Consider the following 27,491-nt stretch of genomic DNA (forward strand, 5'->3'; position numbering starts at 1 on the left):
GCCTCACTCTCTCTCTCATCTCATCCAAATCCTAATCAAATCCCATCTGCTCTCCCTTCACATCCCTCCTCCGATCTAAACCTTCTGTTGGCCCCCACTATGGCCCCCAGGAAGAGCCTAAATCCTTTCAATGGCTCACAATAGCTACTCTGCCCCTCGCTGAATCTGGTTTCTCTGAATCTTCACATTAGCATGGTGGCTCCACAAGAGCTGGGGTTAGATAGCACCATTGCACTCCAGCCTGGGTGACAGAGCAAGACCCCGTCTGTTTGTTACCTGTTCAGTGTCTGGCTCACAGTAGGTGATCAACAAGTGTCTGCTGAATGAATGATTTCAAACTCAGAACAGCAAAAAGGAAAAGCAAATTAATATATTTTTTTTGTGACGGGGTCTTGCTCTGTCACCCAGGCTGGAGTGCAATGGCACTATCTCAGCTCACTGCAGCCTCCGCCTCCCGATTCAAGCAAGTCTCCCACCTCAGCCTCCTGGGTAGCTGGGATCACAGGGGCGCACCACCATGGCCAGCTAATTTTTGCATTTTTAGTAGAGATGGGGTTTCACCATGTTGGCCACGCTGGTCTCGAACTCCTGACCTCAGGTGATCCACCCGCCTCGGCCTCCCAAAATGTTGGGATTACAGGCATGAGCCACCGCACCCAGCCAATAATTTTTAATAATATTACCTGTATTACATTTATAATAGTGAATAAATAGAAATACCTTAAATAATTATTATATGGAGAGGTCGTTAAATGACTTATGTCATGTCCACTACATTAAAAAAAAAAAGCTCACGTTTAAATTAGTTTGGGAAATGCTATATATTATACTCCCTTGTGGAGATTAGTATTAGCCTGTTAAAAGTTCTTAGAAGTCCTTGAGCAAAGAAAAATAGGTTTAAATTTGTTTAATCCAGCATTTCCCAAACATAACTGACCACAGGGCCCTCACTGTTTTGTGACTTTTATTAAAACAGAACTATTGTTTCACAGAACAGACTTTGGAAAACTTGTAATACATACATAGAAAAAAATTGAAGGGAGGTACATCAAGATGTTAATGATGTTTATTTCTGGTTGCTAGAATTATGGAAACTTATTCTTTTCTCTGTATTTCTCAATTTTTTTTTGCAATAAATATGTATTACTATTATAACCAAAACAGTAATAAGGATATTCACATTTTAAAATTGCAACTTTTGAAGGAGAAAATGAAGGCAAAGGATAATTCAAGTTGGAAGACGATTTAATTTCAACTGATAGATACTTCCTCATTTTAAGCAGATAGCAAATGCCCCACTCTTTTGGAGTCCAACTGGAGAGACCACACTTGCCCTATTGAATCTTCTAGTTCTTCAGTGGACTGGATCAACTACAAGAATGCTGGGAAAGGAAGATAAAATGGTGAATGCTCTGCACAGAGTTGCTATGTAATTATATCACCTTTTCAAAGACTGGATTTTACACCAGTTTTTCTCTTAATATGAACCAAATAATTCCATACAAACAAAATACTTTGATGAAAAAGCAGAATAAGAATGTGTTTCCAGTACAGTGGGGCTTGGAGGTAGTGGTATAAGTATGGTTAGGTAGTTTTTCTTCTTTCGTTTTTAAAGTATCTTTTTAAAAATGAACTGATCAAACAATACAGCTCATTGTAGAAAGATCAGAAAGTGGGCCGGGCGCAGTGGCTCACACCTGTAATTCCAGCACTTTGGGAGGCCGACGCAGGTGGATCACGAGGTCAGGAGATCAAGACCATCCTGGCTAACACGGTGAAACCCCCCCGTCTCTACTAAAAATACAAAAAAATTAGCCTGGCGTGGTGGCGGGCGCCTGTAGTCCCAGCTACTCGGGAGGCTGAGGCAGGAGAATGGCGTGAACCTGGGAGGCGGAGCTTGCAGTGAGCCGAGATCGTGCCACTGCACTCCAGCCTGGGTGACAGAGCAAGACTCCGTCTCAAAAAAAAAAAAAAAAAAAAAAAGAAAAGAAAAGAAAAAGAAATTACCAGGCTGTGCACGGTGGCTCACGCCTGCAATCCCAGTACTTTGGGAGGACAAGGCAGGAGGATCTCTTGAGGTCAGGAGTTTGAGACCAGCCTGGTCAACATGGTGAAACCCCATGTCTACTAAAAGCACAAAAATTAGCTGGGTGTGGTGGTGGGTGCCTGTAAATCCCAGCTACTACTCGGGAGGCTGAGGCAGGAGAATCGCTTGAACCCAGGAGGCGGAGGTTGCAGTGAGCCAAGATCGTGCCACTGCACTCCAACCTGGGCGACAGAGCGAGACTCCGTCTCAAAAAAAAAAAAAAAAAAAAGAAAAAGAAAAAAAAGAAAGATCAGAAAGTGCAATTAGACAGGAAAAACAAAAGTTAACACCACCGCCAATAGTAATAAAACAACCTATTCACTACCACAACGAGATAACCAATGTCTAATACTTCGGTTAGGTTCTTAGAGGCTTTCCCACTATACAATTAGTTTTTAATAAGAAATTAGACTAAACTATATATCTTCTGTTATAATCTGCTTTTTCCACTCAATGATATTTCATGAATATGTTTCTGTGTAATTATCCTTAGTACTCAGTGTATGAATGTGCAATACTTTCTTTAGCTAGCCCCAGACTGATGGACATTTAAGTTTTCATTTCTTCACTATCGTAAACCATACTAAAAATTCCTTGTACACATATCTTTGTGGACTTGTTAGAGCCTGTCAGTCCTCCTGATTTCCACCTCTGCTTCTGGAATGCTGGGAGATTAGCCAAGCTTCCATGTGCCTCAGGTAATAAGCAGCTAGCTTAAGCCTTCATTACAGCTGCAGCTAATGGTATACACAGGTGAGTATAGAGGAGGAAGAATGAGGCACAGAGAGGCTGTGTGCAATCCTCACTGTGAAATGTCTTAATTAAAAATCAACAAGTATTACTGAGAGTCTACTATGTGCCCAGTAGCAAGTCCCAATTTTTCCTGGGACTTGATGTGTCCTTTATGACCACAGACTCCAGTCTTCTTTAATTTCTGCAACACTTAAAAAATTATAACTTGGCCGGGCGCGGTGACTCACGCCTGTAATCCCAGCACTTTGGGAGGCCGAGGCGGGTGGATCACGAGATCAGGAGTTCAAGACCAGCCTGACCAACATGGTGAAACCCCGTCTCTACAAAAAATACAAAAATCAGCTGGCTGGGCGTGGTGACGCGTGCCTGTAATCCCAGCTACTCAGGAGGCTGAGGCAGGAGAATCGATTCAACCCGGGAAGCAAAGGTTGCAGTGAGCCGAGGTGGTGCCACTGCACTCCAGCCTGGGTGACAGACTGAGACTTCACCTCAAAAAAAAAAAAAAAAAAAAAAAAAAGTCAGGAAACAACAGGTGCTGGAGAGGATGTGGAGAAATAGGAACACTTTTACACTGTTGGTGGGACTGTAAACTAGTTCAACCGTTGTGGAAATCGGTGTGGCGATTCCTCAGGGATCTAGAACTAGAAATACCATTTGACCCAGCCATCCCATTACTGGGTATATACCCAAAGGATTATAAATCATGCTGCTATAAAGACACATGCACACGTATGTTTATTGCGGCACTATTCACAATAGCAAAGACTTGGAACCAACCCAAATGTCCATCAATGATAGACTGGATTAAGAAAATGTGGCACATATACACCATGGAATACTATGCAGCCATGAAAAAGGATGAGTTCATGTCCTTTGTAGGGACATGGATGAAGCTGGAAACCATCATTCTCAGCAAACTATCGCAAGGACAAAAAACCAAACACTGCATGTTCTCACTCATAGGTGGGAATTGAACAATGAGAACACCTGGACACAGGAAGGGGAACATCACACACCGGGGCCTGTTGTGGGGTGGGGGAAGGGGGGAGGGATAGCATTAGGAGATATACCTAATGTAAATGACGAGTTAATGGGTGCAGCACACCAACATGGCACATGTATACATATGTAACAAACCTGCACGTTGTGCACATGTACCCTAAAACTTAAAGTATAGTAACAATAAAAAAAAAAGAAAAAAGAAAAAGAAAAAATTATAACTTTTTCTTCTGTTGGATTATTTTGGTTCTCTTCATCAAAGAAATCATTCTGTGCCTCCTGCATCTACCATTTCTTCTCTAATCTTACTTTCACCAAACTGTTTACTTAATACTGCTTGCCTATATAATCCTATTTTCCATATTTTCTTTCATATTTTGCACCAATGTCTCTTTTTCTTCATGCTTCCTCATTGTGGTGATAGTTTTACTTTTTGTCTTTTACATTTTTCTTGGGATTTTCCAACTAATTTTCATCTTCTTCTTTTGTTTTGGTATACCTTATCTGCCCTGTTGTATTTCTGCATATAGCATTTATTATTATTATTATTGAGATGAGGTCTTGCTATGTTCCTAGGCTGGTCTCAAACTCCTGGCCTTAAGCAATCCTCCTGCCTCAGCCTCTGAAAGTGCTGGGATTACAGGCATGTGCCACCATGCCCGACCTTAGCTATTATTTTATATTTTGTATCAAATGTTTTGAATTTATGGCAATATGTTAGTACATGGTTTTTATCTGCCCTGAGATATTTTTCTAGTGAGTATTCCTCATCTGCCATTTCTTGCTTATACGTTTCTTGTGTTTTCCATATAGTAACTCTACATAGATCTGGTGCTGTTTCCTGTTGAATGAGGTAAACTCTTACTGGACCAGTTATTTACAGGAGATGTGCACAAGTCCAGTGCTATACTTTGGACTAACAAATTCTCTTCATGATGCTGAGGTATGTGTGAGCTCTTGTAGCCTTTACTTCTTTCCAGTCAAGTGAGAGCAGCAGACGTAGGTCTGAGCATAAAGAAGTTTTAGACTTTACCTTCTTGCCTCAACAAACTGCTTCTTAAAAATATGGCTTGCCTATATGCTTATTCATTCAAATTTATCTGTTAGGCTTCTACTTGGTGCCCAATTGGGTCCAGAAATGTTTCTTTCACTAGTTAGCTTGCTTGTTCCCAGCAAGGGCTTATTGGCTTTTCTATTCAGGTTAAGCCATCTACTTCAAAGAAGGAATTCTTTTTCTTGGCATATTGCCTGCTTTATCTTCACAGAAGTCCCTCTGAATATTAATTAACCAATACCTCAGATGCTTTTGATGCAGCTGACCTGCTGACCACAGTTTGAGTAACAATGACTTCAAAGATGTGGAACCAGACATATCTTGATTTGAGTTCCAGCTCCCTTGGTTGGTTGCTAGGTATACTAGTCAGGGATATTCAGCTGCTATAACAAACAATCCTGAGATCTTAGTAGCTTAACACAATAAAATTGATCCTTCACTCATGCCTCATTCTGATGTAAGTTAAGTTCTCCTCCACAAGGTGATTCAGGGATCCCAGCTCCTTCCATCATGTGGCTTCACCATCTTAGAGTCCTTCAGTTGAAGCCATGCATATGTGAAAGAGAGAGGCAGCATGGACGCATGTGCAAGACATTTTATGGCTAGGCCTGGAAATGTCATACATTCCTTTTGCTCGTATTTAACTGGCCAAATCTCAGTACTGTGGTCCCAGCCTAACTGGAAGGAAGGTTGAGAATATAATGTTACTCTGTGCTTGGGGAAGAAGGAACAGGATTGCTGAACATATAGCCAGTCTCTGTTACAGTCTGTCTTTCTGATCACCCAGTATCTGTTTCACTTTTCCTTTCATACGTGGAACACAGCCACCCTGTCATGCATATGGAAATATTCCACCCATATTTCCGCTTGAGAAAGGCCTTATTTCCCTAGCTGCTGAGAGTGTTGTCAGCAGAAAGCCTCTACCTGTCAGCTCATTCAGAGTCTGCCTCAGCTGCAGAGAGCTTCCATGTACTTTCTGGGAGCAGCCCACATCCAGTGAATGACTGAGGTGGGGTTAGAGAGGTCCAGCCATTTCAGCCATGTGGGACAACCCTGATGGGGCCGACTGAGTCTTTGTTGGGCTTGCAAGACAGTTTGATTTCTCCCTTCCACCCCCTATCTTCCACAGGCATTGATCATTAATTATACTCTGAATGCCAAATTCCGGTCTCCCTGACTTGCGGCAAACCCTTTCCTCAGTACTAAGTCACACTCATCACTGTGTCCAGCTCAAAGTCCAGAGTATCTGGGTGATGCTTAGTTCTCTCAAGTCTGAGGGTGGCTCTGCTTGGTTAAGTGACCTATGAACTAAAACGAGTTATATGCTCCTGATCTCCACACCCCAGAATAATGATGGAACAGGAAGAGGATAAGCACCATAAACATTCCCATTTGGAAATAGGAAGAATGAGAGACACACAGCAGTCACTGCTCTGTGGCAATCCTGGAGTCCTGGTAGGTAGGCATGGATTAGGCCCAAATCCTGCTTTCAAAGGGTGACTCTGTGGCCCATTGTCCATTCTCTGGGAGGCTCTACTGATCCATTATTCTCTATGGCTGCATCTGAAGCAAATGTTGGGACCTTCGAAGCTGGTGTCCTTCTTCTTCATGGAAGGTTGGAGGCCTAACTATTGTTTACAACTGATGGCTCATTTAGTTCTGGCTTATGGTTTCTCTGGCAATAAGCTTCTATCAAAAGCTTAGCTGACTTCTAATCTATTTGCCTCCAATCAGTTCCATGTGCCAGTAACCGCATCCAAGGTTGCTTCCTAGACACAGTTCTTGATCCTGTGATCATTTTGAGGTTACAGGAGCCATAGGTGATGCCACACCCTTAATCTGATCTTTATCCTCAGCCACTTTTATTAGATTTTTGAGCTCTGCAGGACCCCCCATTTCTATTCTCTATTCCCTTTTAGTTCCTCTTGCAAACTGGCCAACTATTTCCTGACCTCATCTCTTTAACACCTTTGTTGATCACTTTCATAGGTCTCCCCACTTGGACTCTGTCTCCCACAATAGCAACGACCTACCAATTTGTAATTTTTAATCGTCTTCTTTCTCTGCCTTTCTAGCAACAAGCACAGAGACAAGCAAGTAGTCATTTGTTGGTAAATACTGACTGAATTAACAAAATTTAGCTCAACTATTTTGTTTTCCTCAGGATTCTTTTGGCTTCATATGATTTATGTAGATAAATATTATGATAAATTTTCAGGAAATTGAGAGCACAGCTAATTATTTATTTTCTATGTATAGTTCTTGAGCCACAGGGAAGAAAAATTAGGAGTTAATCAAGTTGATAAAAGAAATGACCACTGGAAACACTAGTCATTAAATGTGACCTGTCAGTCACTGGTAACAAATGGAGCAAGTTGGAGGAAGTAAAAGAGAAAGTAGACATTTTCAACGGGGGTTGCATGACCTTTCACAGTTTTCCTCCCAGAATTGAATTTCTTAAAACTTTCCCTTAATTACAGATATGCAGGCTGGTGAGCAACCTGTTTCTGTTCCCACCCCCCTTCACGTTCCCTCTCTCCTCCCTGTCTCTTCTTCCCACAGAAGCTTACGTGAAGCAGCAGAGCATCCCCATTAGTGCTGAGGTGAGAAGAAAAGCAACAATGGCTGCTGGAGGTAAGGCACTCTTGATAAGTTGCCATAAGTAATCCCTGAAGTTGTTCAGCCAGGACCTGTGACTACCTGCAGAAAGAGCATAGACATTCATTGAGGAGAGGTCAAGTAAATGATAGGGCTGGCGTTTGAATCCAAATTCGAGTTCAAATAGTTGTCCCAGATATCATGTTCTTACAGTTGTCCAGAGCCCATATTCTAAACTACTTTGCTGTGCTGGCTGTAAGATGTTCAAAGGGCAAACATTTTGTTTTTAAAGTATCCTGAGATGGATATAATTTTTGCCTCCTTGTAAGTCAAATAGGAACAATAATTGTTGTTTCGGATATCTTGAGTATATTGGGTACTTCTTGAAAGAGAAGCATGACTTGATAACAAGAAAGTCTTTACTGAAGTGTTGTTGCCTAGAGTATATCTGGGAGTCCTGCAGGAGGCTGAGGAGAGGGAGTATCCCAGGAAGAGAAAGGAGAAGGCCACCAGCCCTAAGAGCAGAGGAGAAAGGGGCCAGGGCCACTGGAAGAAGGACCTCTAGGGGGAGTTTGCTGATCAATGTAAGGCTGGGGATGTTGGGTCTTTTCATTAGCAACTGGGGGAGGAAGGTACAGTGCTTTGACCCTGAAGAAAGAAGGAGGGGAAAATGAAAGTGTCTGCAGCATGGAGTTGAGAGGATTCACCACTAACCAGCAAGACACTTGAATAGCATGTGTGTGCATGTTGGAACCTAGATTGTGGATCAGTGGACCATCAGGTTTATTTTCAATTTCACCTCCTTTGTCAAGTCTTTCCTGACCCCTCGCCCAAAACAATTTAAATGATCCCCTTGTCCCCTGTGAGCATTGATCATACTCCATGGAAGGTTGGCATCTATGGCTTTGTCTGCCTATCTATGAGCTCCTTCATAACAGAGGCTGTTCAATTCCTAATCCATGTAGTTCAGAAAAGGGCTTGGTACGTAGTAGGTAGGTTAATGCTTGTTGAACTAAATTGAACCAAACCAGAATAGTTTGCTTTCCTATGAACATTCTTTTTAAACATGAAATTCATTTTACCTGACCTGAAACATGAATCTTAAGTCCTATGAAGAAAGAAACATTCATCCTAACAGCAAACACACCCCCTGAGCGTGGTTTCGATCCTGTTTTTTCTTGTATTCCCAAGGCAGACAAAGGCGAAGGAGAGGAAGCTACTGTCTCCAACAAGAGGCAAGTTAGAGAGCATAGCAGAAATCCAATTATCAGCAGCTTCTGGGGTTCCATGGACTCCTGCCTTCAGCTGCGGCTGAAGAGCTGGTAATCCTAGCTCACTCTGCCAAGGAGAGATGTCTTTGTCCGTAGGTCTTTCCACAGAAACTTTGTCTGAAAAGTTAGACAATGATGGTTTAGTTCATATTCCAAAAATCTTCTCACCATCACGAACATAAGGACAATTGACTTACTTACACAGGTGACTCCTGAAAATGGTCAGTTTCCAAAGCAAAATATATCCCCTCCAAGAAAACAAAACAAAACCTGACTATGCTCTATCAGGTCAGATACCTGACATTCCCTCCTACACCTGATACCTTTTCAATCTTCCCCAACTCAATTAGTAGAAACTCTTTCACCTGTTCAGGCCGAAAAAGGTACATTCACATTGTTGTGCAACAGATCTCTAGAACTTTTTCAACTTGGAAAACTGAAACTCTAAACAGCTCCTCATTTTTGTTTCTATGAATTTGACTACTTTAGATACCAAATATAATAAATTTCTATATATTTTTAACTCCATGATATATTTTATATATTCAAGTAACAAACTTTTATATTGCTTTAAAAAGTAAATGTTTGCTTAGATTTACATATATAGTAATGACTCTTCTTTTTCTCTCACACACTTTATCCATCAGAAAAGTCTAGTCACCTTTACTTACAAAACGTATCCAGAATATCCTGCCACTTCACACCACCTCCACTGCTACCCACCATCATCTCTGTCTTTCTGCTTCCGTCCTTGCCTCCCTTAAGCCTCTTCTCCAGTGAGTGGCCAAAGAGATCTTGGTAGGTTGTAGGTCAGATTATGTCCTAGTTACTGCTGACCACATATCCTATGAGTCTCCTCTTGATCATCACTCCAACTTAGCCTCATTTCATTTTGAACAAGCTAGGCGTGTTCCTACCTTGGGGCTTTTTAACTTGCTTTTCCCTTTCCAGGGAATGCTTTTCCCCCAGGTATTCTCAGAATTTATTTCCTCACCTCTGTCAGGTACTCAAATATCACCTTCTCAATGAGGATTTTCCTTAGATCCCATTGTTAAAATTGTACCACCCTCCTACAAACTTCCTAATTGTCTTACCTGCTTGATTTTTCTCCAGAACCTCATCAGAACCTAGTAGAATATATTTTACTTTACATTATTATATGTATCTCCTGAATATAATGTAAGCTCTATGAGTGCAGGGATTTTTGTCTGTTTTGTTCACTGCTAAACAGTACCTAGCACATAGGGTATCCAGGTGCTCAATAAATATTTTTTGAATGAATGGCGACTTTTGGCAGATATTGTTCCCACCCATTTTTCATTTACTACATCCAACTAGATAAGCTGAAAAAGCTGAATCCTCCCTTTCTCAGCCATCCTTGAAGTTAGGCATGGCTATGTGACATAGCTCTGGATAATGAAACATAAGGGAAATCTGATGGATAGCTTTTGGGAAGGCTTTTTGCTGTCTTGATAAAAGAGATGGTGCAACCATTTTCCCTTTATGCTGCCTTGAATATTGCTTAAGAAATGTTGCCTGAAGTTGCTCTGATAATTTCAAGCCACTAAACTAACACCTGTATCTGCTTACTTCTGGACTGCATGGTATGAGAAAAATATACTTTTATTTGAGCCATTATAATTTGGGCCTCCTATTACTTAAGACATTTATAACTGATACACTCACCTACTGTTTGATACGGCTTAAAGAGACCCACATCCAGTGGGAAACCACTTACCTGAAAATGGACTTAGGACCACGGAATTCAAAGAAACCAGTGGAATTAGGCCTTAGTCTTTAGAGGGCAGAAGTCTTCAGAAGAAGCTGGTCAGTCTTCTCCTTAGGTCTCTGAAGTTCCAAACAGAATTCCACCACTCCTTATGATATCATTGATTACATTTAACCCTCCCCCAGTCTCCTTATTTGACAGCTAAGCACACAGACATCATTTTCTCTCTATGTATAAACATCTGTGTTGATACCAAAACCCATCCTTGCAGTAGTTCTAGCCTCTTAGGCTTGAATAATTCTAAGATATTTTATTCACCACATGGTATCTAACTATGCGTTATAATAACATATATATGTGGCATTTCATATCAGGGAAAAAGACCTTATTTAATATGATGTTGGGTGTGAGCCCTTTGCCATGCTATGCAAAATAGAAATTCTAGATGGATCCAGGACTAAACAAAAAATAAAATTATATACAAAATACGACATTTTCTGTCATACTTTTATGATAGAAAATTCTATGTGTGGATATTTTTATAATCTTGGTGCAGAAAAAGCTACTCTAAGCATGTCATAAAACCCAAAGCCATAAATGAAAATGCTGATAAATTTATAACATAAAAATGTAAAGCTTTCATATAGCAAAACATTGTTTAAAAAAGATAAAAGGTTAATGACAAATTAAGTAATTTCACAGCATATACGACAGACATTCAATTAAGATTGTTAACGTACAAAGAACTCTTACAAACTAATTAAAAAGAAATAGTTCTGGCTAGGCACAGTGGCTGATGCCTGTCATCCCAGCACTTTGGGAGGCTGAGACAGGAGGATAGCTTGAGCCCAGGAGTTCGAGACCAGCCTGAGCAACATAGCGAGATCCTGTCTCTACAAAAAATTTAAAAATTAGCTGGGTGTGGTGGTGCATGCCTGTAGTCCCAGCTACTCGGGAGGCTGAGGCAGTAGCCTGGCTTGAGCCTGGGAGATTGAGGCTGCAGTGAGCTATGATCATGCCACTGCACTCCAGCCTGGGGGACATGAGGGGCTTAAAACCTAGATGATGGGTTGATGGGTGCACCCAACCACCATGGCACATGTATACCTATGTAACAAACATGCATGTTCTGCACATGTATCCCAGAACTTAAAGTAAAAAAAAAAAAATGCAAATCAAGTCGAGGCAACATAGCAGGATACTGTCTCTACAAAAAATAAAATATTAAAAAAATTAAAAAAATAATACTTATCCATAGAAGAACTGGCAAAAATGGTATCTCAGTTAGGGTTCTATCAGAAAACAGAGCTACCAGGAAATACATAAAATGAAAGTTTTTGTAGAGTCCTCCAGTCTCCCCCAGTTTCTTGCTGTGTCGTGCTAGAAAATCATGGAGTGGCTTGATCATTCTGTGACCCAGCCAGCAGGCCTGAATGAAAATTAGGACCTTGAACATTCCCAGGCGCTGATAAAGGTGTATCTAGGTTGTGACCTGAAACACTGGAGGAAGCTGGCCCTGGCCCTTGACCCAAATTCCTCTAAACCCTCATATGAGCTCCATACCCTGACCTTTCTGTGGAAGGAAAGGTGAGGTGAAGTGGAGAAAGCAAGTATACACTGGAAGCCTGAAAAGAGAAGAGCCCATGAAATGGACTAAAACCTGCATCAGTCTCATGTTATCTCCAAGCTTCTAACTTCGATGGTGGAGTAACATGCACGAGAAGGTCAGGTGTTTTCTGAAAGAGCTAAACACACAACTTTTCTAGGATTTGGAGAAGCTAAAAGATCCAGCAGGAGCTGGAGGACCTGCAAACTTGGTCACTGTCCTGTGCCCACCAGGTAACCCCACAAAATAGTGACAATGTGAATAAGCTGAAAATGAGCATTGTATGCCTGTCTGACTTTTCCATTGTAAAAAGAATATGGCTGTCATATAAGTTAACTTTAGCTGAATGAAAAATTACCTCCAACTTAGCAACTGTGAAGAAAACATTTATTACCTTATAGTTTCTGTAGGTTAGTTTTGGAGTGGCTTAGCTGAGTGGTTGTGGCTTGGGTCTCTGATGAGATTGGAGTCATGTATCTGCTGGGACTGCAGTCATCTGAAAGCTTGACTGTACTGGAGGATCTACTTCCAAGATGGTGCACTCACATGACTATTGCTAGGATGACCAAAAGTCCCAGCTTGCCTGGGACTCAGGATTGGCTTCATGGGAGTTTGATCTATGCAGGTCTACAGGGCCCCACACCCTGAGGGGCCCTATGTTTCGTTTGCTCTGATGTCACTGTCTTGAAATTCTTAATAATTTTATCTTTGATCTTGTGTTTTGTAAGGGAAGTTTAATGAGACCGCCTATTTCATCACACTCATTTTCTCCTCCCCACTGACTTTGTCAACATTCTTCTCCCTTTGAGTCTCACTGAACTCTGATGCATTGTGGGTCCACTGGAATGTTATGCTCATGGGCACTGTATACATTCTTTGCTATTCTATTTGCACATAGTGTTTACAATGCATTTTTGCATTGTTGTAAAACTGTAGTAAGAACACAACGTGGTATCTGCTCTCTTAACAAATTTTTAAGTGCCCAGTATGGTATCGTTAGCTATATGCACAATGTTGTACATTAGATCTGTAGAACTTAATTCATCTTGCATAACTGAAACTTTTTTTTTTTTTTGAGATGGAGTCTCACTCTGTTGCCCAGGCTGATGGAATGCAATGGCACGATCTTGGCTCACTGCAACCTCCACCCACCTCCCGGGTTCAAGAGATTCTTGTGCCTCAACCTCCCAAGTAGCTGGGACTACAGGCATGTGCCACCATGCCCAACTAATTTTTATATTTTTATTAGCGACAGGATTTCGCCATGTTGGCTAGGCTGGTCTTGAACTCCTGACCTCAGGTGATCCGCCCGCCTTGGCCTCCCAAAGTGCTGGGATTACAGGCATGAGCCACTGTGCCCAGCAGCATAGCTGAAACTTTATGCCCATTGAACAGAAACTCCCATTTCTCTCTCAGTCTCTCTCTCTCCATATAAGCTGTTCTCCTGGATTGAGGCTCCATTTCTGATTTATTTTATTCAGACTCTCATGAATTATATCATTTTTACTCTGAGTTCAATTTAATCTGGTTTTCTAACTCACTAATTTGGTTTTCTAGAGTGTCCATCTTGCTATTCAGTGCCCCTATTTGTTTTAAAAATCAGTGTTCACATTTTTATTTCCAGTGTAAAAACACAATTCTCAAAGGCATTTGTTTGTATGTGTCAATGTTTTATTTAACTCATTACTGAAGAAACCAGCAGGAAAATAAAAGAGCTAGTTCCATGAACATTTGAGAAATAGAGATGTATATAGTCAATGGGAAAAGAATGCCAAAATAAGATTATCAAGTTAAACATAACAGGAAATAAAACCATATCACCTTTGGGGTTAACTCCTCTACCGGGCTATAAAACAAAACAACTTATTCATTTCTGTAAGTTAGCCTCTAAACTTTAAGAACTTCACAGGGCTATAAACCATTTGCACCTGCATCATTTGTGGATTGTGACTATACTGTGACAGCTATGTTATAGTTTCCAAAGAGGTCAGATAAGGGGCAAGCAGGATTATTAGAAAATACTCCAGCATAGAAAAAAGTAGCCATTCTTTTGCCTTTTCTCAGATTGGGATCCATTTTTCTTTCATATTAGGATCTCCTGTTTTCAAATTGCCCTGGGTTGCAATCTTTGGATGCTTCCTCCAACTGCTCTATAACTTATCCTTGCCTCCAGCCCCCTTTACTATCAGGAGATTCTGTGTAGTCATAGTGAAGGGGTCAGGCAGATGGAAGGAGCAGTAAACCCTTCACAATCTTATGGGGGTGGAGGGCAAGATGGGGGATCCTATTGTGTGGTGATATGGCAGACTGGAGTGTTTTTTCTGTTTTCACCAGTCCAATTTTCTTCTGACCTCCTTGATATTTCAACTATGTAAGTAGGACTCTAGTTTTCAGTCACGGTATATAATTTCCCCTGTTACATTTTTGTTGTGTTATTTTCAGCAGGAAATTAGTAGAGGGAGAGAGTAAACTGAGTGCATTAATAGAATTACAAAGTTTGTATCTCCTATCTCAGATAACCATGGATTTTCCTCATATTTCCACAGAAATATTAAATGTATGTCCTTTAGAAGCCTAATGTCATCATCATTTTCTTTCTTGGCCATCACAAATTTCAAGAAGACATTGTTATTTTATTTCAAAGCTTTCAACAATTGCATCCTCCTGACTTATTTTTTTATTGGTCAGAATTAAGACCAAATGGCTTTATATCTATGGACACTCGTCAGAAAAATGCACATTTGCATTTATACAGAATGCCTTATATAATTTCGGGGGACTTAGGGATTCTTGAACCCCATCTATAATTCTCAGTTTAAGAATGCTAGTTTTGAAGATAAGAATGTGCCCCTCATAATGACTAAATAACATAATTATATCTATGTGTAAGGAAGCAGAAACAGACTTTGCTGTAGTAGTTATTGTATTCTCTCCATTTTGCAGATTGTCCAAATGATTTGCCTTTTGACTCCAAGATTGTATTGATCTGATCCTGAAACATGTTTTGTTCCATGCTTGACCAGGATAATAAACAACTGAGAGTTTTATTTTAAATGTATGAGGCTTAACCTGAAATGTTAACATCATAAATATCTTTTTCAAACTTTCATCACATAGTTTTTCTACAACAGAGGAAGTGGTGACTCTGAGAGGCCTAACTTTTCAGGGAAGAATGCTTTCATGCAGGTTTCTCCTCACTTCTTTTTGCCTAGTTATATTGGAAGGAAGGAGTAATCTGGGAGCAGCTGCAGAAAATAGGTAAGAGTTAAGTTAAATTGGATGCACCCTCCTGGCCCCCCACCAAAGAAATGCAGGACTGATGATAGTTAATTCAGGAGGCTTCAAGGCAGTGTCTGCTAGGATTTAGCACAAAGGTAGAAGGCAACCCAGGGAGGGACACTGCCCTGGAGCTGAGGAGGGAGGGGTGACGGCAGTGGCAGGTGCTGCAGTGGCCACCCTCAGTAGAGGTCCTGTGCCTCGCAGCCCAGAACCTCCATCCTCAGGGCAATCTGGTGCACCCAACTCTGGGGGTGAATTCGAAGGTAGCGAGTCAGTAACGGTGGGTCTAGAGAGTTCACCACAGGTGTGAAGGAGTCTTGATTTCCCTGAAAAACCTGAAAGAGGAAAGATAGCATTTATTGGTTGTCTGACAGGACAATGGTCACTGCAAAGCACAGACGCTTTTCTCACTTCTAGTTGTTTCCAGTAGTCCAGGATTAAACCCTGGAAGATGACTAGATGACTCCGTCCTACGCATCTGGGACATCTAGAATTAAGAGCACCCTGCTTTGGAGGCCTTCACTCTAGCTAGGCCTTATATCTACAGTGTTCTCACCCACTTCCCAAACCTCAGTGACATTAAGTGCTTTGTCCTGGGTCACACACAGCACCTGTGTTGGACCATCTGGAGATGAGAGTCAGGCTTTGGCCAGCAGACTCCCTTGTCAATGCATTTGCTGTGGCAAGAGGAGTACATGGCAAGAGCTCAGAAAATGGTAGCTATCGTTATTAGATAAACTGGTTTCGCACATGTTGGTGACAACTTTAGAATGATAACGAATGCAACACAGCAAGGCATGCAATTTAGTGTGGCTGGGCAACCTTGGCAGGACGGGATGCAGAAGAGAGAAAGAAGTGGGAAGAGTCTAAGACTCAAGGCATCTTGCTACTCCAGGACTTTGGAGCAAAGGTCACCTATAACTGGGTGGATGTTTGGGAAAATGAAGATCTGAATGTTCAAAACGTGTAATTCAAGGCAACCCTAAAACCCTGTGGGGTTTGTGTGGATTCCGAGGTAATCCTACAGTAGAAAGTCCAGCCAAATGGTGAGAATAAGCAAGAGTCTTGGAGAAAAAGGAACAGAATGAAGGCAATGTCCTACCATAATGCATGCTCTTGCAAGGACAGACAGACACCATGATATCTTTAGGATCTCCTGAGGCACTTTGTGTAAAAGGAGGCAACTTGCCACCAAAATGGGAAAGAAGTGGTTAAACAGCAACAATAGGGCTCCTGCTTCCTGGAGCTATTGGGTGACATTTTCCTCTAACAATCCTGGCATCTTCAAGTGTGGTGTCAGTTTTACTTCGGATTCCAAATGGGAAGAGACTTTTCCTGGCAAATGCACTGTGAAGTAACACTGTGATCCTACAGAGAGTTTAGCTATCAGAACAAAAGACGTTTGGGCCATCTTCACTCATCTAGCTACATTTTCCCCCTAGGTTCCCAACCCTGGCTGCTTATTGGAATCGCCTTTGGAGCTTTTAAAAAATGATGCATGGGCTAGCTCCCCACCCCCCCACCCCCCCCAAGAGATGCCAATTTAATCGGTCTGTTCCCACCTTGGCCCCCTTACTCTGGTCTCCAAGTTCTGCCTAATATAGCCCCTGCCCAAGTCTCTGATCTGTTCTCCCACAGCATTCCTCCTATTTTACTGCATCGCAGATGAGCTGATCTTTCAGTTTCTCAACAATGTCAACTCTTGTTTTATTTAACATGAGAGCCTTTGTATATGTGATTCCCTCTGCTTGGAAGGCTCTTACCCCTTCTGTTTCTTCTTTTATCCATGTTTTTTACCCTTCGGGTCTCAGTTTAAATACCACCTCTTAAACTAAGCATAGTGGCATGCCCCTGGAGTCCCAGCTACTCAGCAGGCTGAGGCAGGAGGATTGCTTGAGCCCAGGAGTTTGAGACAAGCCTAGGCAACATAGCGAAATTCTGCCTCAATTTTTTTTTTTTTTTTGAGACGGAGTCTCGCTCTGTCGCCCAGGCTGGAGTGCAGTGGCACCATCTCGGCTCACTGCAAGCTCCGCCTCCCGGGTTCACGCCATTCTCCTGCCTCAGCCTCCCCAGTAGCTGGGACTACAGGCGCCCGCCACCATGCCCGGCTCATTTTTTGTATTTTTAGTAGAGATGGGGTTTCACTGTGTTAGCCAGGATGGTCTTGATCTCCTGACCTCGTGATCCACCCGCCTCGGCCTCCCAAAGTGCTGAGCTACCTCTTTAGAAAGGTCTTCCTCATTATTCCTCATGTAAAATAGGACTCTTTTTTGTTCTAAATCTCAACTTATTTGTTTCCTTTGTAGCATTCAGTATCTTTTCCTTTATCTCTTTACATGCTTATTGACTGTTTCCTCTGTCTTCGCCACCAAATGTCAGTTCCACAAGGGCAAAGACCTTGGTCATTGTTGTATCTTCAGCACATAGAATATATAGCATAATGTATATAGCATGGCAAATATACCATAAACATCTATAGAAATAAAGTTCTGTATTTGGAAAAATTTTTGAGAAACATTAAGGTCCCTGTTCTGAGATTATTTTACAAACGTTTACGCTGTATTTGGAGGCTTTGTACATCTTTTGTTAGACTTAATCCTTACTGCATTAAATCAGGGGGCATGCGATGCCAGATTGTCCCATTATTGATGATGCTAAGTTTGATCACTTGGTTAAGATGTCCACCTAATCTCTATATTTATAAAGGTAACCCTTCCCCTTTCCTAACAATCTGTGGAGTGAGACTTGAGACCATGCAAATATTCTGTTTCACAACAAGCTTTTATCCAATGGTATTAGCAACCCTTAAAGTTCTTTACAAGTATTCAATAGTAAGTACATTGATGGTTGCAAACTGATTTTCCAGTTATGATCCATTACCCTCATTATTCCTTTTGATGCTCAAATTGTCTCAAATCTGGCCAACAGGAAGCCCTTCACATGATCCCATTAATCTTCTGGCACATCAAGATCACCAAGATCATCTAAGATTGCCTGGCGGTTTCCTTGATCCAGCCTTGAAAAAGTCATTTCTCTAGGGAGCTCAGATTCTTTTGACTGGAAAATGGTAGTTAGAGACCAAGATTTGGGCATGGGATGGGCTCGTTATTACTGCAGTGTAATTACTTCTAGATTCCTTCAGTAAACAGTGCTAAGAATATGATTTTTTAAATTCCTAAGTTCTCACTGACACTTCTAATTCAACTCTAACATTCTTTTTGTTAGTATTAGATTTCTAGGGCTACTGTAACAAATTCACCACACACTTGGTGCCTTTAAAACAAAAGAAATTTATTCACTTATCGTTCTAGAGGCTTAAAGTCTGGAGCCTGGAGCAGAGGCACAAAAGAGTGTGTCAAACACAAAATCACATTTAAAGCTTCTATTTGGAAGTGGTATATATGTCATGTCCAATCACATTCTATTGATCAAGATGAGCCGTACAGCCATGCCTAAAGTTGATGAGGTTTTCAAGGAAAGAGGGAATAAAAACTCAAGAACATTAATACCATCTGCTTCATATGCTATTTTCTGTTCATTTAGAAATTCCTTACATTTTCTTGTTTCAGCAATAAGAGGTGATTTATGCAGGCAGACATGAGGGCTGGGTGGCTTACTAGGTTTCTTAGCCAGGAGTACCCTCTACTGTTGATAAATGGAAGTGTAATTTATTTAATAGATGTGACCAAAGAGGTTTGAGGGTCTTGTGATTTAGTAATTCACTTTTGCTTTTATAGGACAGTTAATTTCCAACATTTGCTTTCTTCTTTTTTTTTTTTTTTTGAGACAGGGTTTCTCTCTGGAGCAAGGTTGGCTAGATTTATATATTTATTTTCTACTTGTAAATATAAACTTATAGTACTTTTTGTCTTCTGGTTATTCTATAGATGGGTTATGGGCGGTTTTAGTCATAATTTAAAATTGTGTGTGTATGTGTATGTATGGTTTTTGAAGACTGTGGAGAGATTTAGGCAGCTGCCATTATCTGACAGGAATGTGCAACTCCTGCTTGGAATTTTTAAATGCTATTTAAAACTATTTTTCCAACTGTTTCAGGTATACAGAAATACAATTAATTTTGGTATTTATTTTGTTTTCAGCAAGCTTGAAAAATTTTAAAAATTCTAATAATTTATATATAAATTCCTTTGGATTTTCTATCTATGCCATCATATCTTCCACATACAATGAGTTTGTTTCATCATATTCAATCCTTACATATTTTCCTTCTTTTTCTCATCTTATTGCACTGCTTAGGACAGCCAATATGTATAATCCTTCAGTCTGTCACTGTGATAAATTATATCAGTTTTCTAATGTATAAGCCAAACTTGCATTCCTAGCATAAATCCAATTTGGATCCATATTGCTAATATTTTGTTTGGGATTTATGTTTATGAATAAAATGGGCCTATTATCTTCCTTTCTAATATTGTTCTTGTTGGGTTTGGTTGTCAACGTTATGCTATTATCATAAGAGAATTGAATAACATTCCATCTTTTTCCATTTTCTGAAACAATTTTTGCAAGGTTAATATTATTTCTCCTTTGAAAAATTGGTAGAATATAGTTAGTGTAGCCATCTGGATCTGGATTTTTTAAATTAATAACCTTTTAACACTAAGTTTGGAAAATTAGGTAAAATGGATTAATCCCTGGTAAATACAACAAGAAAGAACATTTAATATTAATAAGTATCCTCATTTTTTATATTTTTATATTGGCAGAAATTTTTGTGGGATCTTTATTGATGTCCAGTTTTTTAAAGTTTCTGATATTATTTGTGCCTTCTTTTCATCTTGATTGCTCTTGCCAGAAGTTTGTCAATTTTCAAGGAACCAACTTTTGGTTTTCTTTATTCTCTCTATTGTATGTTTCTTTTTTACTTCATTTACTTCATATCTTTATTATTTCCTTGCTTCTACTTCCTTTTGGTTTATTTTGCTGTTTCACTAGCTTCTTGAGACATACCTTAGCTCATTAATTGTCAGGCTTTCTTCTCTTCCAATATATGTTTTTAATGCTATACATTTCTTTCTAAATATTGCTTTAGCTGATTCCCACATTTTAATATGTCATGCCTTGTTATCATTCAGTTTAAAATATTTTCTAATTTATGATTTCTTATTTGACACACGGGTTTAAAAGTATAGTTCTTGATTCTAACATAGAAAGATTTTATAGTTATCTTTCTTATTTATATCAACTTTAATTGTATTGTGACCAGAAAACATGTTTTATATTATCTGAAATTTGAGACTACTTTATTTGTAGCTTATTTGTAGCTTAAAATGGAAAATTCTAACATGTTTCCTTTGTGTGCTTACAAAGAATGTGTAATTTTGCAATTTCTTTTTTTTTATTATACTGTAAGTTATAGGGTACATGTGCACAACGTGCAGGTTTGTTACATATGTATACATGTGCCATGTTGGTGTGCTGCACCCATTAACTCGTCATTTACATTAGGTATATCTCCTAATGCTATCCCTCCCCCGTCCACCCACCCCATGACAGGCCCCGGTGTGTGATGTTCCCCTACCTGTGTCCAAGTGTTCTCATTGTTCAATTCCCACCTATGAGTGAGAACATGCGGTGTTTGGTTTTTTGTCCTTGTGATAGTTTTTGAGAATGATGGTTTCCAGCTTCATCCATGTCCCTACAAAGGACATGAAATCATCCTTTTTATGGCTGCATAGTATTCCATGGTGTATATGTGCCACATTTTCTTAATCTAGTCTATCATTGATGGACATTTGGGTTGGTTCCAAGTCTTTGCTATTGTGAATAGTGCCACAATAAACATACGTGTGCATGTGTCTTTATAGCAGCATGATTTATAATCCTCTGGGTATACACCCAGTAATGGGATTGCTGGGTCAAATGGTATTTCTAGTTCTAGATCCTTGAGGAATCGCCACACTGTCTTCCACAATGGTTGAACTAGTTTACAGTCCCACCAACAGTGTAAAAGCGTTCCTATTTCTCCACATCCTCTCCAGCACCTGTTGTTTCCTGACTTTTTAATGATCGCCATTCTAACTGGTGTGAGATGGTATCTCACTGTGGTTTTGATTTGCATTTCTCTGATGGCCAGTGATGATGAGCATTTTTTCATATATCTGTTGGCTGCATAAATGTCTTCTTTTGAGAAGTGTCTGTTTATATCCTTCACCCACTTTTTGATAGGGTCTTTTTTTCTTGTAAGTTTGTTTGAGTTCTTTGTAGATTCTGGATATTAGCCCTTTGTCAGATGAATAGATTGCAAACATTTTCTCCCAATTTGTAGCTCGCCTGTTCACTGTGATGGTAGTTTCTTTTGCTGTGCAGAAGCTCTTTAGTTTCATTAGATCCCATTTGTCAATTTTGGCTTTTGTTGCCCTTGCTTTTGGTGTTTTAGACATGAAGTTCTTGCCCATGCCTATGTCCTGAATGGTATTGCCTAGGTTTTCTTCTAGGGTTTTTATGGTTTTAGGTCTAACATTTAAGTCTTTAATCCATCTTGAATTAATTTTTGTATAAGGTGTAAGGAAGGGATCCAGTTTCAGCTTTCTACATATGGCTAGCCAGTTTTCCCAGCACCATTTATTAAATAGGGAATCCTTTCCCCATTTCTTGTTTTTGTCAGGTTTGTCAAAGATCAGATGGTTATAGATGTGTGGTATTACTTCTGAGGGCTCTGTTCTGTTCCACTGGTCTATATCTCTGTTTTGGTACCAGTACCATGCTGTTTTGGTTACTGTAGCCGTGTAGTATAGTTTGAAGTCAGGTAGCGTGATGCCTCCAGGTTTGTTCTTTTGGCTTAGGATTGACTTGGCAATGCGGGCTCTTTTTTGGTTCCAAATGAACTTTAAAATAGTTTTTTAGAATTCTGTAAAGAAAGTCATTGGTAGCATGATGGGGATGGCATTGAATCTATAAAATACCTTGGGCAGTATGGCCATTTTCACAATATTGATTCTTCCTACTCATGAGCATGGAATGTTCTTCCATTTGTTTGTATCCCCTTTTGTTTCATTGAGCAGTGGTTTGTAGTTCTCCTTGAAGAGGTCCTTCACATCCCTTGCAAGTTGGATTCCTAGGTATTTTATTCTCTTTGAAGCAATTGTGAATGGGAGTTCACTCATGATTTGGCTCTCTGTTTGTCTGTTATTGGTGTATAAGAATGCTTGTGATTTTTGCACATTGATTTCGTATCCTGAGACTTTGCTGAAGTTGCTTATCAGCATAAGGAGATTTTGGGCTGAGACGATGGGGTTTTCTAGATATACAATCATGTCATCTGCAAACAGGGACAATTTGACTTCCTCTTTTCCTAATTGAATACCCTTTTTTTCCTTCTCCTGACTGATTGCCCTGGCCAGAACTTCCAACACTATGTTGAATAGGAGTGGTGAGAGAGGGCATCCCTGTCTTGTGCCAGTTTTCAAAGGGAATGCTTCCAGTTTTTGCCCATTCAGTATGATATTGGCTGTGGGTTTGTCATAAATAGCTCTTATTATTTTGAGATACGTCCCATCAATACCTAATTTATTGAGAGTTTTTAGCATGAAGGGTTGTTGAATTTTGTCAAAGGCCTTTTCTGCATCTATTGAGATAATCATGTGGTTTTTGTCTTTGGTTCTGTTTATATGCTGGATTACGTTTATTGATTTTCGTATGTTGAACCAGCCTTGCATCCCAGAGATGAAGCCCACTTGATCATGGTGGATAAGCTTTTTGATGTGCTGCTGGATTCGGTTTGCCAGTATTTTATTGAGGATTTTTGCACCAATGTTCATCAGGGATATTGGTCTAAAATTCTCTTTTTTTGTTGTTTCTCTGCCAGGCTTTGGTATCAGGATGATGCTGGCCTCATAAAATGAGTTAGGGAAGATTCCATCTTTTTCTATTGATTGGAATAGTTTCAGAAGGAATGGTACCAGCTCCTCCTTGTACTTCTGGTAGAATTTGAGTGTGAATCCGTCTGGTCCTGGACTTTTTTTGGTTGGTAAGCTATTAATTATTGCCTCAATTTCAGAGCCTGTTATTGGTCTATTCAGGGATTCAACTTCTTCCTGGTTTAGTTTTGGGAGGGTGTATGTGTCCAGGAATGTATCCATTTCTTCTAGATTTTCTAGTTTGTTTACATAGAGGTGTTTATAGTATTCTCTGATGGTAGTTTGTATTTCTGTGGGATTGGTGGTGATATCCCCTTTATCATTTTTTATTGTGTCTATTTGATTCTTCTCTCTTTTCTTCTTTATTAGTCTTGCTAGTGGTCTATCAATTTTGTTGATCTTTTCAAAAAACCAGTTCCTGGATTCATTGATTTTTTTAAAGGGTTTTTTGTGTCTCTATTTCCTTCAGTTCTGCTCTGATCTTAGTTATTTCTTGCCTTCTGCCAGCTTTTGAATGTGTTTGCTCTTGCTTCTCTAGTTCTTTAAATTGTGATGTTAGGGTGTCAATTTTTGATCTTTCCTGCTTTCTCCTGTGGGCACTTAGTGCTATAAATTTCCCTCTACACACTGCTTTAAATGTGTCCCAGAGATTCTGGTATATTGTGTCTTTGTTCTCATTGGTTTCAAAGAACATCTTTATTTCTGCCTTCATTTCGCTATGTACCCAGTAGTCAGTCAGGAGCAGGTTGTTCAGTTTCCATGTAGTTGAGCGGTTTTGAATGAGTTTCTTAATCCTGAGTTCTAGTTTGATTGCACTGTGGCCTGAGAGACAGTTTGTTATAATTTCTGTTCTTTTACATTTGCTGAGGAGTGCTTTACTTCCAACTATGTGGTCGATTTTGGAATAAGTGCGACGTGGTGCTGAGAATAATGTATATTCTGTTGATCTGGGGTGGAGAGTTCTGTAGATGTCTATTAGGTCTGCTTGGTGCAGAGCCGAGTTCAATTCCTGGATATCCTTGTTAACTTTCTGTCTCGTTGAACTGTCTAATGTTGACAGTGGGGTGTTAAAGTCTCCCATTATTATTGTGTGGGAGTCTAAGTCTCTTTGTAGGTCTCTAAGGACTTGCTTTATGAATCTGGGTACTCCTGTATTGGGTGCATATATATTTTGGATAGTTAGCTCTTCTTGTTGAATTGATCCCTTTACCATTATGTAATGGCCTTCTTTGTCTCTTTTGATCTTTGTTGGTTTAAAGTCTGTTTTATCAGAGACTAGGATTGCAACCCCTGCTTTTCTTTTTTTGTTTTCCATTTGCTTGGTAGATCTTCCTCCATCCCTTTATTTCGAGCCTATGTGAGTCTCTGCATGTGAGATGGGTCTCCTGAATACAGGACACTGATGGGTCTTGACTCTTTATCCAATGTGCCAGTCTGTGTCTTTTAATTGGAGCAGTTAGCCCATTTATGTTTAAGGTTAATATTGTTATGTGTGAATTTGATCCTGTCATTATGATGTTAGCTGGTTATTTTGCTCGTTAGTTGATGCAGTTTCTTCCTAGCATCGATGGTCTTTACAATTTGGCATGTTTTTGCAGTGGCTGGTACCGGTTGTTCCTTTCTATGTTTAGTGCTTCCTTCAGGAGCTCTTGTAGGGCAAGCCTGGTGGTGACAAAATCTCTCAGCATTTGCTTGTCTGTAAAGGATTTTATTTCTTCTTCACTTATGAAGCTTAGTTTGGCTGGATATGAAATTCTGGGTTGAAAATTCTTTTCTTTAAGAATGTTGAATATTGGCTCCCACTCTCTTCTGGCTTGTAGAGTTTCTGCCAAGAGATCAGCTGTTAGTCTGATGGGCTTCCCTTTGCGGGTAACCCGAACTTTCTGTCTGGCTGCCCTTAACATTTTTTCCTTCATTTCAACTTTGGTGAATCTGACAATTATGTGTCTTGGAGTTGCTCTTCTCGAGGAGTATCTTTGTGGCGTTCTCTGTATTTCCTGAATTTGAATGTTGGCCTTCCTTGCTAGGTTGGGGAAGTTCTCCTGGATAATATCCTGCAGAGTGTTTTCCAACTTGGTTCCATTCTCCCTGTCACTTTCAGGTACACTAATCAGACATAGATTTGGTCTTTTCACATAGTCCCATATTTCTTGGAGGCTTTGTTCGTTTCTTTTTATTCTTTTTTCTCTAAACTTCTCTTCTCGCTTAATTTCATTCATTTGATCTTCAATCACTGATACCCTTTCTTCCAGTTGATCGCATCGGCTACTAAAGTTTGTGCATTCGTCACATAGTTCTCGGGCCATGGTTTTCAGCTCCATCAGGTCATTTAAGGACTTCTCTATACTGGTTATTCTAGTTAGCCATTCATCTAACCTTTTTTTCAAGGTTTTTAGCTTCTTTGTGATGGGTTCGAACTTCCTCCTTTAGCTCAGAGAAGTTTGATCGTCTGAAGCCTTCTTCTCTCAACTCGTCAAAGTCATTTTCTGTCCAGCTTTGTTCCGTTGCTGGCGAGGAGCTGCGTTCCTTTGGAGTAGGAGAGGTACTCTGATTTTTAGAATTTTCAGCTTTTCTGCTCTGTTTTTTCCCCATCTTTGTGGTTTTATCTACCTTTGGTCTTTGATGATGGTGACGTACAGATGGGGTTTTGGTGTGGATGTCCTTTCTGTTTGTTAGTTTTCCTTCTAACAGACAGGACCCTCAGCTGCAGGTCTGTTGGAGTTTGCTGGAGGTCCGCTCCAGACCCTGTTTGCCTGGGTATCAGCAGCAGAGGCTGCAGAAGAGCGAATATTGCTGAACAGCAAATGTTGCTGCCTGATCGTTCCTCTGGAAGCTTGGTCTCAGAGGGGTACCCAGCTGTGTGAGGTGTCAGTCTGCCCCTACTGGGGCGTGCCTCCCAGTTAGGCTACTCGGGGGTCAGGGACCCACTTGAGGAGGCAGTCTGTCCATTCTCAGATCACAAACTCTGTGCTGGGAGAACCACTACTCTCTTCAAAGCTGTCAGACAGGGACATTTAAGTCTGCAGAGGTTACTGCTGTCTTTTTGTTTGTCTGTGCCCTGCCACCAGAGGTGGAGCGTACAGAGGCAGGCAGGCCTCCTTGAGCTGCGGTGGGCTCCACCAAGTTCGAGCTTCCTGGCCGCTTTGTTTACCTACTCAAGCCTCAGCAATGGCGGGTGCCCCTCTCCCTGCCTTGCAGCCACCTTGCAGTTTGATCTCAGACTGCTGTGCTAGCAATGAGCGAGGCTCCGTGGGTGTGGGACCCTCTGAGCCAGGTGCAGGATATAATCTCCTGGTGTGCCGTTTGCTAAGACCATTGGAAAAGTGCAGTATTAGGGTGGGAGTGACCTGATTTTCCAGGTGCCATCTGTCACAGCTTCCCTTGGCTAGGAAAGGGAATTCCCTGACCCCTTGTGCTTCCCAGGTGAGGTGATACCTTACCCTGCTTCGGCTCACGCTCGGTGGGCTGCACCCACTGTCCTGCACCTACTGTCCGACAAGCCACAGTGAGATTAACCTGGTACCTTAGTTGGAAATGCAGAAATCACCTGTCATTCACGCTGGGAGCTGTAGACTGGAGCTGTTCCTATTCGGCCATGTTGGAACTGCCCTTGTAATTTTGCAATTTCAAGGTGCTATTTTCTAAATATGTCTATAAGATCAAACTTGTGAATCATGTTAATTGTTCTATTTCTATACATTGTTCCATCAATTGACGAGAGATGTGTTAAAATCTAGCCTCCCGAGTTCACGCCATTCTCCTGCCTCACCCTCCTGAGTAACTGGGACTACAGGTGTCCGCCACCACATCCGGCTAATTTTTGTATTTTTTTTTAGTAGAGACGGGGTTTCACCATGTTAGCCAGGATGGTCTCAATTTCCTGACCTCATGATCCACCCGCCTCGGCCTCCCAAAGTGCTGGGATTACAGGTGTGAGCCACCGTGTCCAGCCATGAAATCACATTCTTAATCTCCAGCAATATTTTCTTGCTTTAAAGTCTATTTTTCTGCTATCAATAGAGCTGTAATCGATATCTTTTAGATATTTGCATAATTTCTTTTCTCATTTTTGTCTTGCTACTTTTCTGTATCTAATGTTTTAGATATGACTCATAAAATGCACACAATTTACTTTTGCTTTTTTTTTTTTTTTTTTTTAAGAGACAAGTCTCACTATCTTGTCCAGGCTGAACCTCCTGGGCTCAAGTGATCCTCCCACATCAGCATCCTAAGTAG

At 40.6% G+C, this 27,491-nt stretch overlaps 2 protein-coding genes across 9 annotated transcripts in view; both read right to left on the reverse strand.

Annotated features, from left to right (window-relative positions):
* Positions 1-1,227: 1,227 nt before the first annotated feature.
* Positions 1,228-8,864, reverse strand: SMIM9 (small integral membrane protein 9). Its single transcript, XM_054676358.2, has 3 exons — positions 8,638-8,864; positions 7,463-7,592; positions 1,228-1,382 (listed from the first exon to the last, which is right to left on the reverse strand). The coding sequence occupies exons 1-3, from the start codon at positions 8,777-8,779 to the stop codon at positions 1,355-1,357; spliced, it is 300 nt and encodes a 99-aa protein (XP_054532333.1). The 5' UTR covers positions 8,780-8,864; the 3' UTR covers positions 1,228-1,354.
* Positions 8,865-13,745: 4,881 nt separating this feature from the next.
* Positions 13,746-27,491, reverse strand: part of F8 (coagulation factor VIII) — a 189,326-nt gene continuing 175,580 nt past the window's right edge. For all 8 annotated transcript variants that reach the window (XM_016944624.3, XM_003317789.6, XM_063804695.1 and 5 more), the window contains one exon: positions 13,746-15,710. In XM_016944624.3, the coding sequence (XP_016800113.1) occupies positions 15,555-15,710 (156 nt within the window). In that variant the 3' untranslated portion in view covers positions 13,746-15,554. The remainder of the gene's footprint in view (positions 15,711-27,491) is intronic.

This window comes from Pan troglodytes, chromosome X (genome assembly GCF_028858775.2).
Source record: "Pan troglodytes isolate AG18354 chromosome X, NHGRI_mPanTro3-v2.0_pri, whole genome shotgun sequence".
Lineage (NCBI taxonomy): Eukaryota > Metazoa > Chordata > Mammalia > Primates > Hominidae > Pan > Pan troglodytes.

What these genes read in the sequence shown, in the direction of transcription:
- SMIM9 (XM_054676358.2), bottom strand. Translation starts at nt 8,779, where the DNA reads ATGGAACCCCAGAAGCTGCTGATAATTGGATTTCTGCTATGCTCTCTA. An exon ending in ATCGAAACCACGCTCAGGGG is followed by an intron (nt 7,593 to 8,637) that starts GTGTGTTTGCTG and finishes CTCTTTCTGCAG; the next exon opens with GTAGTCACAGGTCCTGGCTG. An exon ending in GGGATGCTCTGCTGCTTCAC is followed by an intron (nt 1,383 to 7,462) that starts GTAAGCTTCTGT and finishes TTCCTTTCCCAG; the next exon opens with CATTCTTGTAGTTGATCCAG.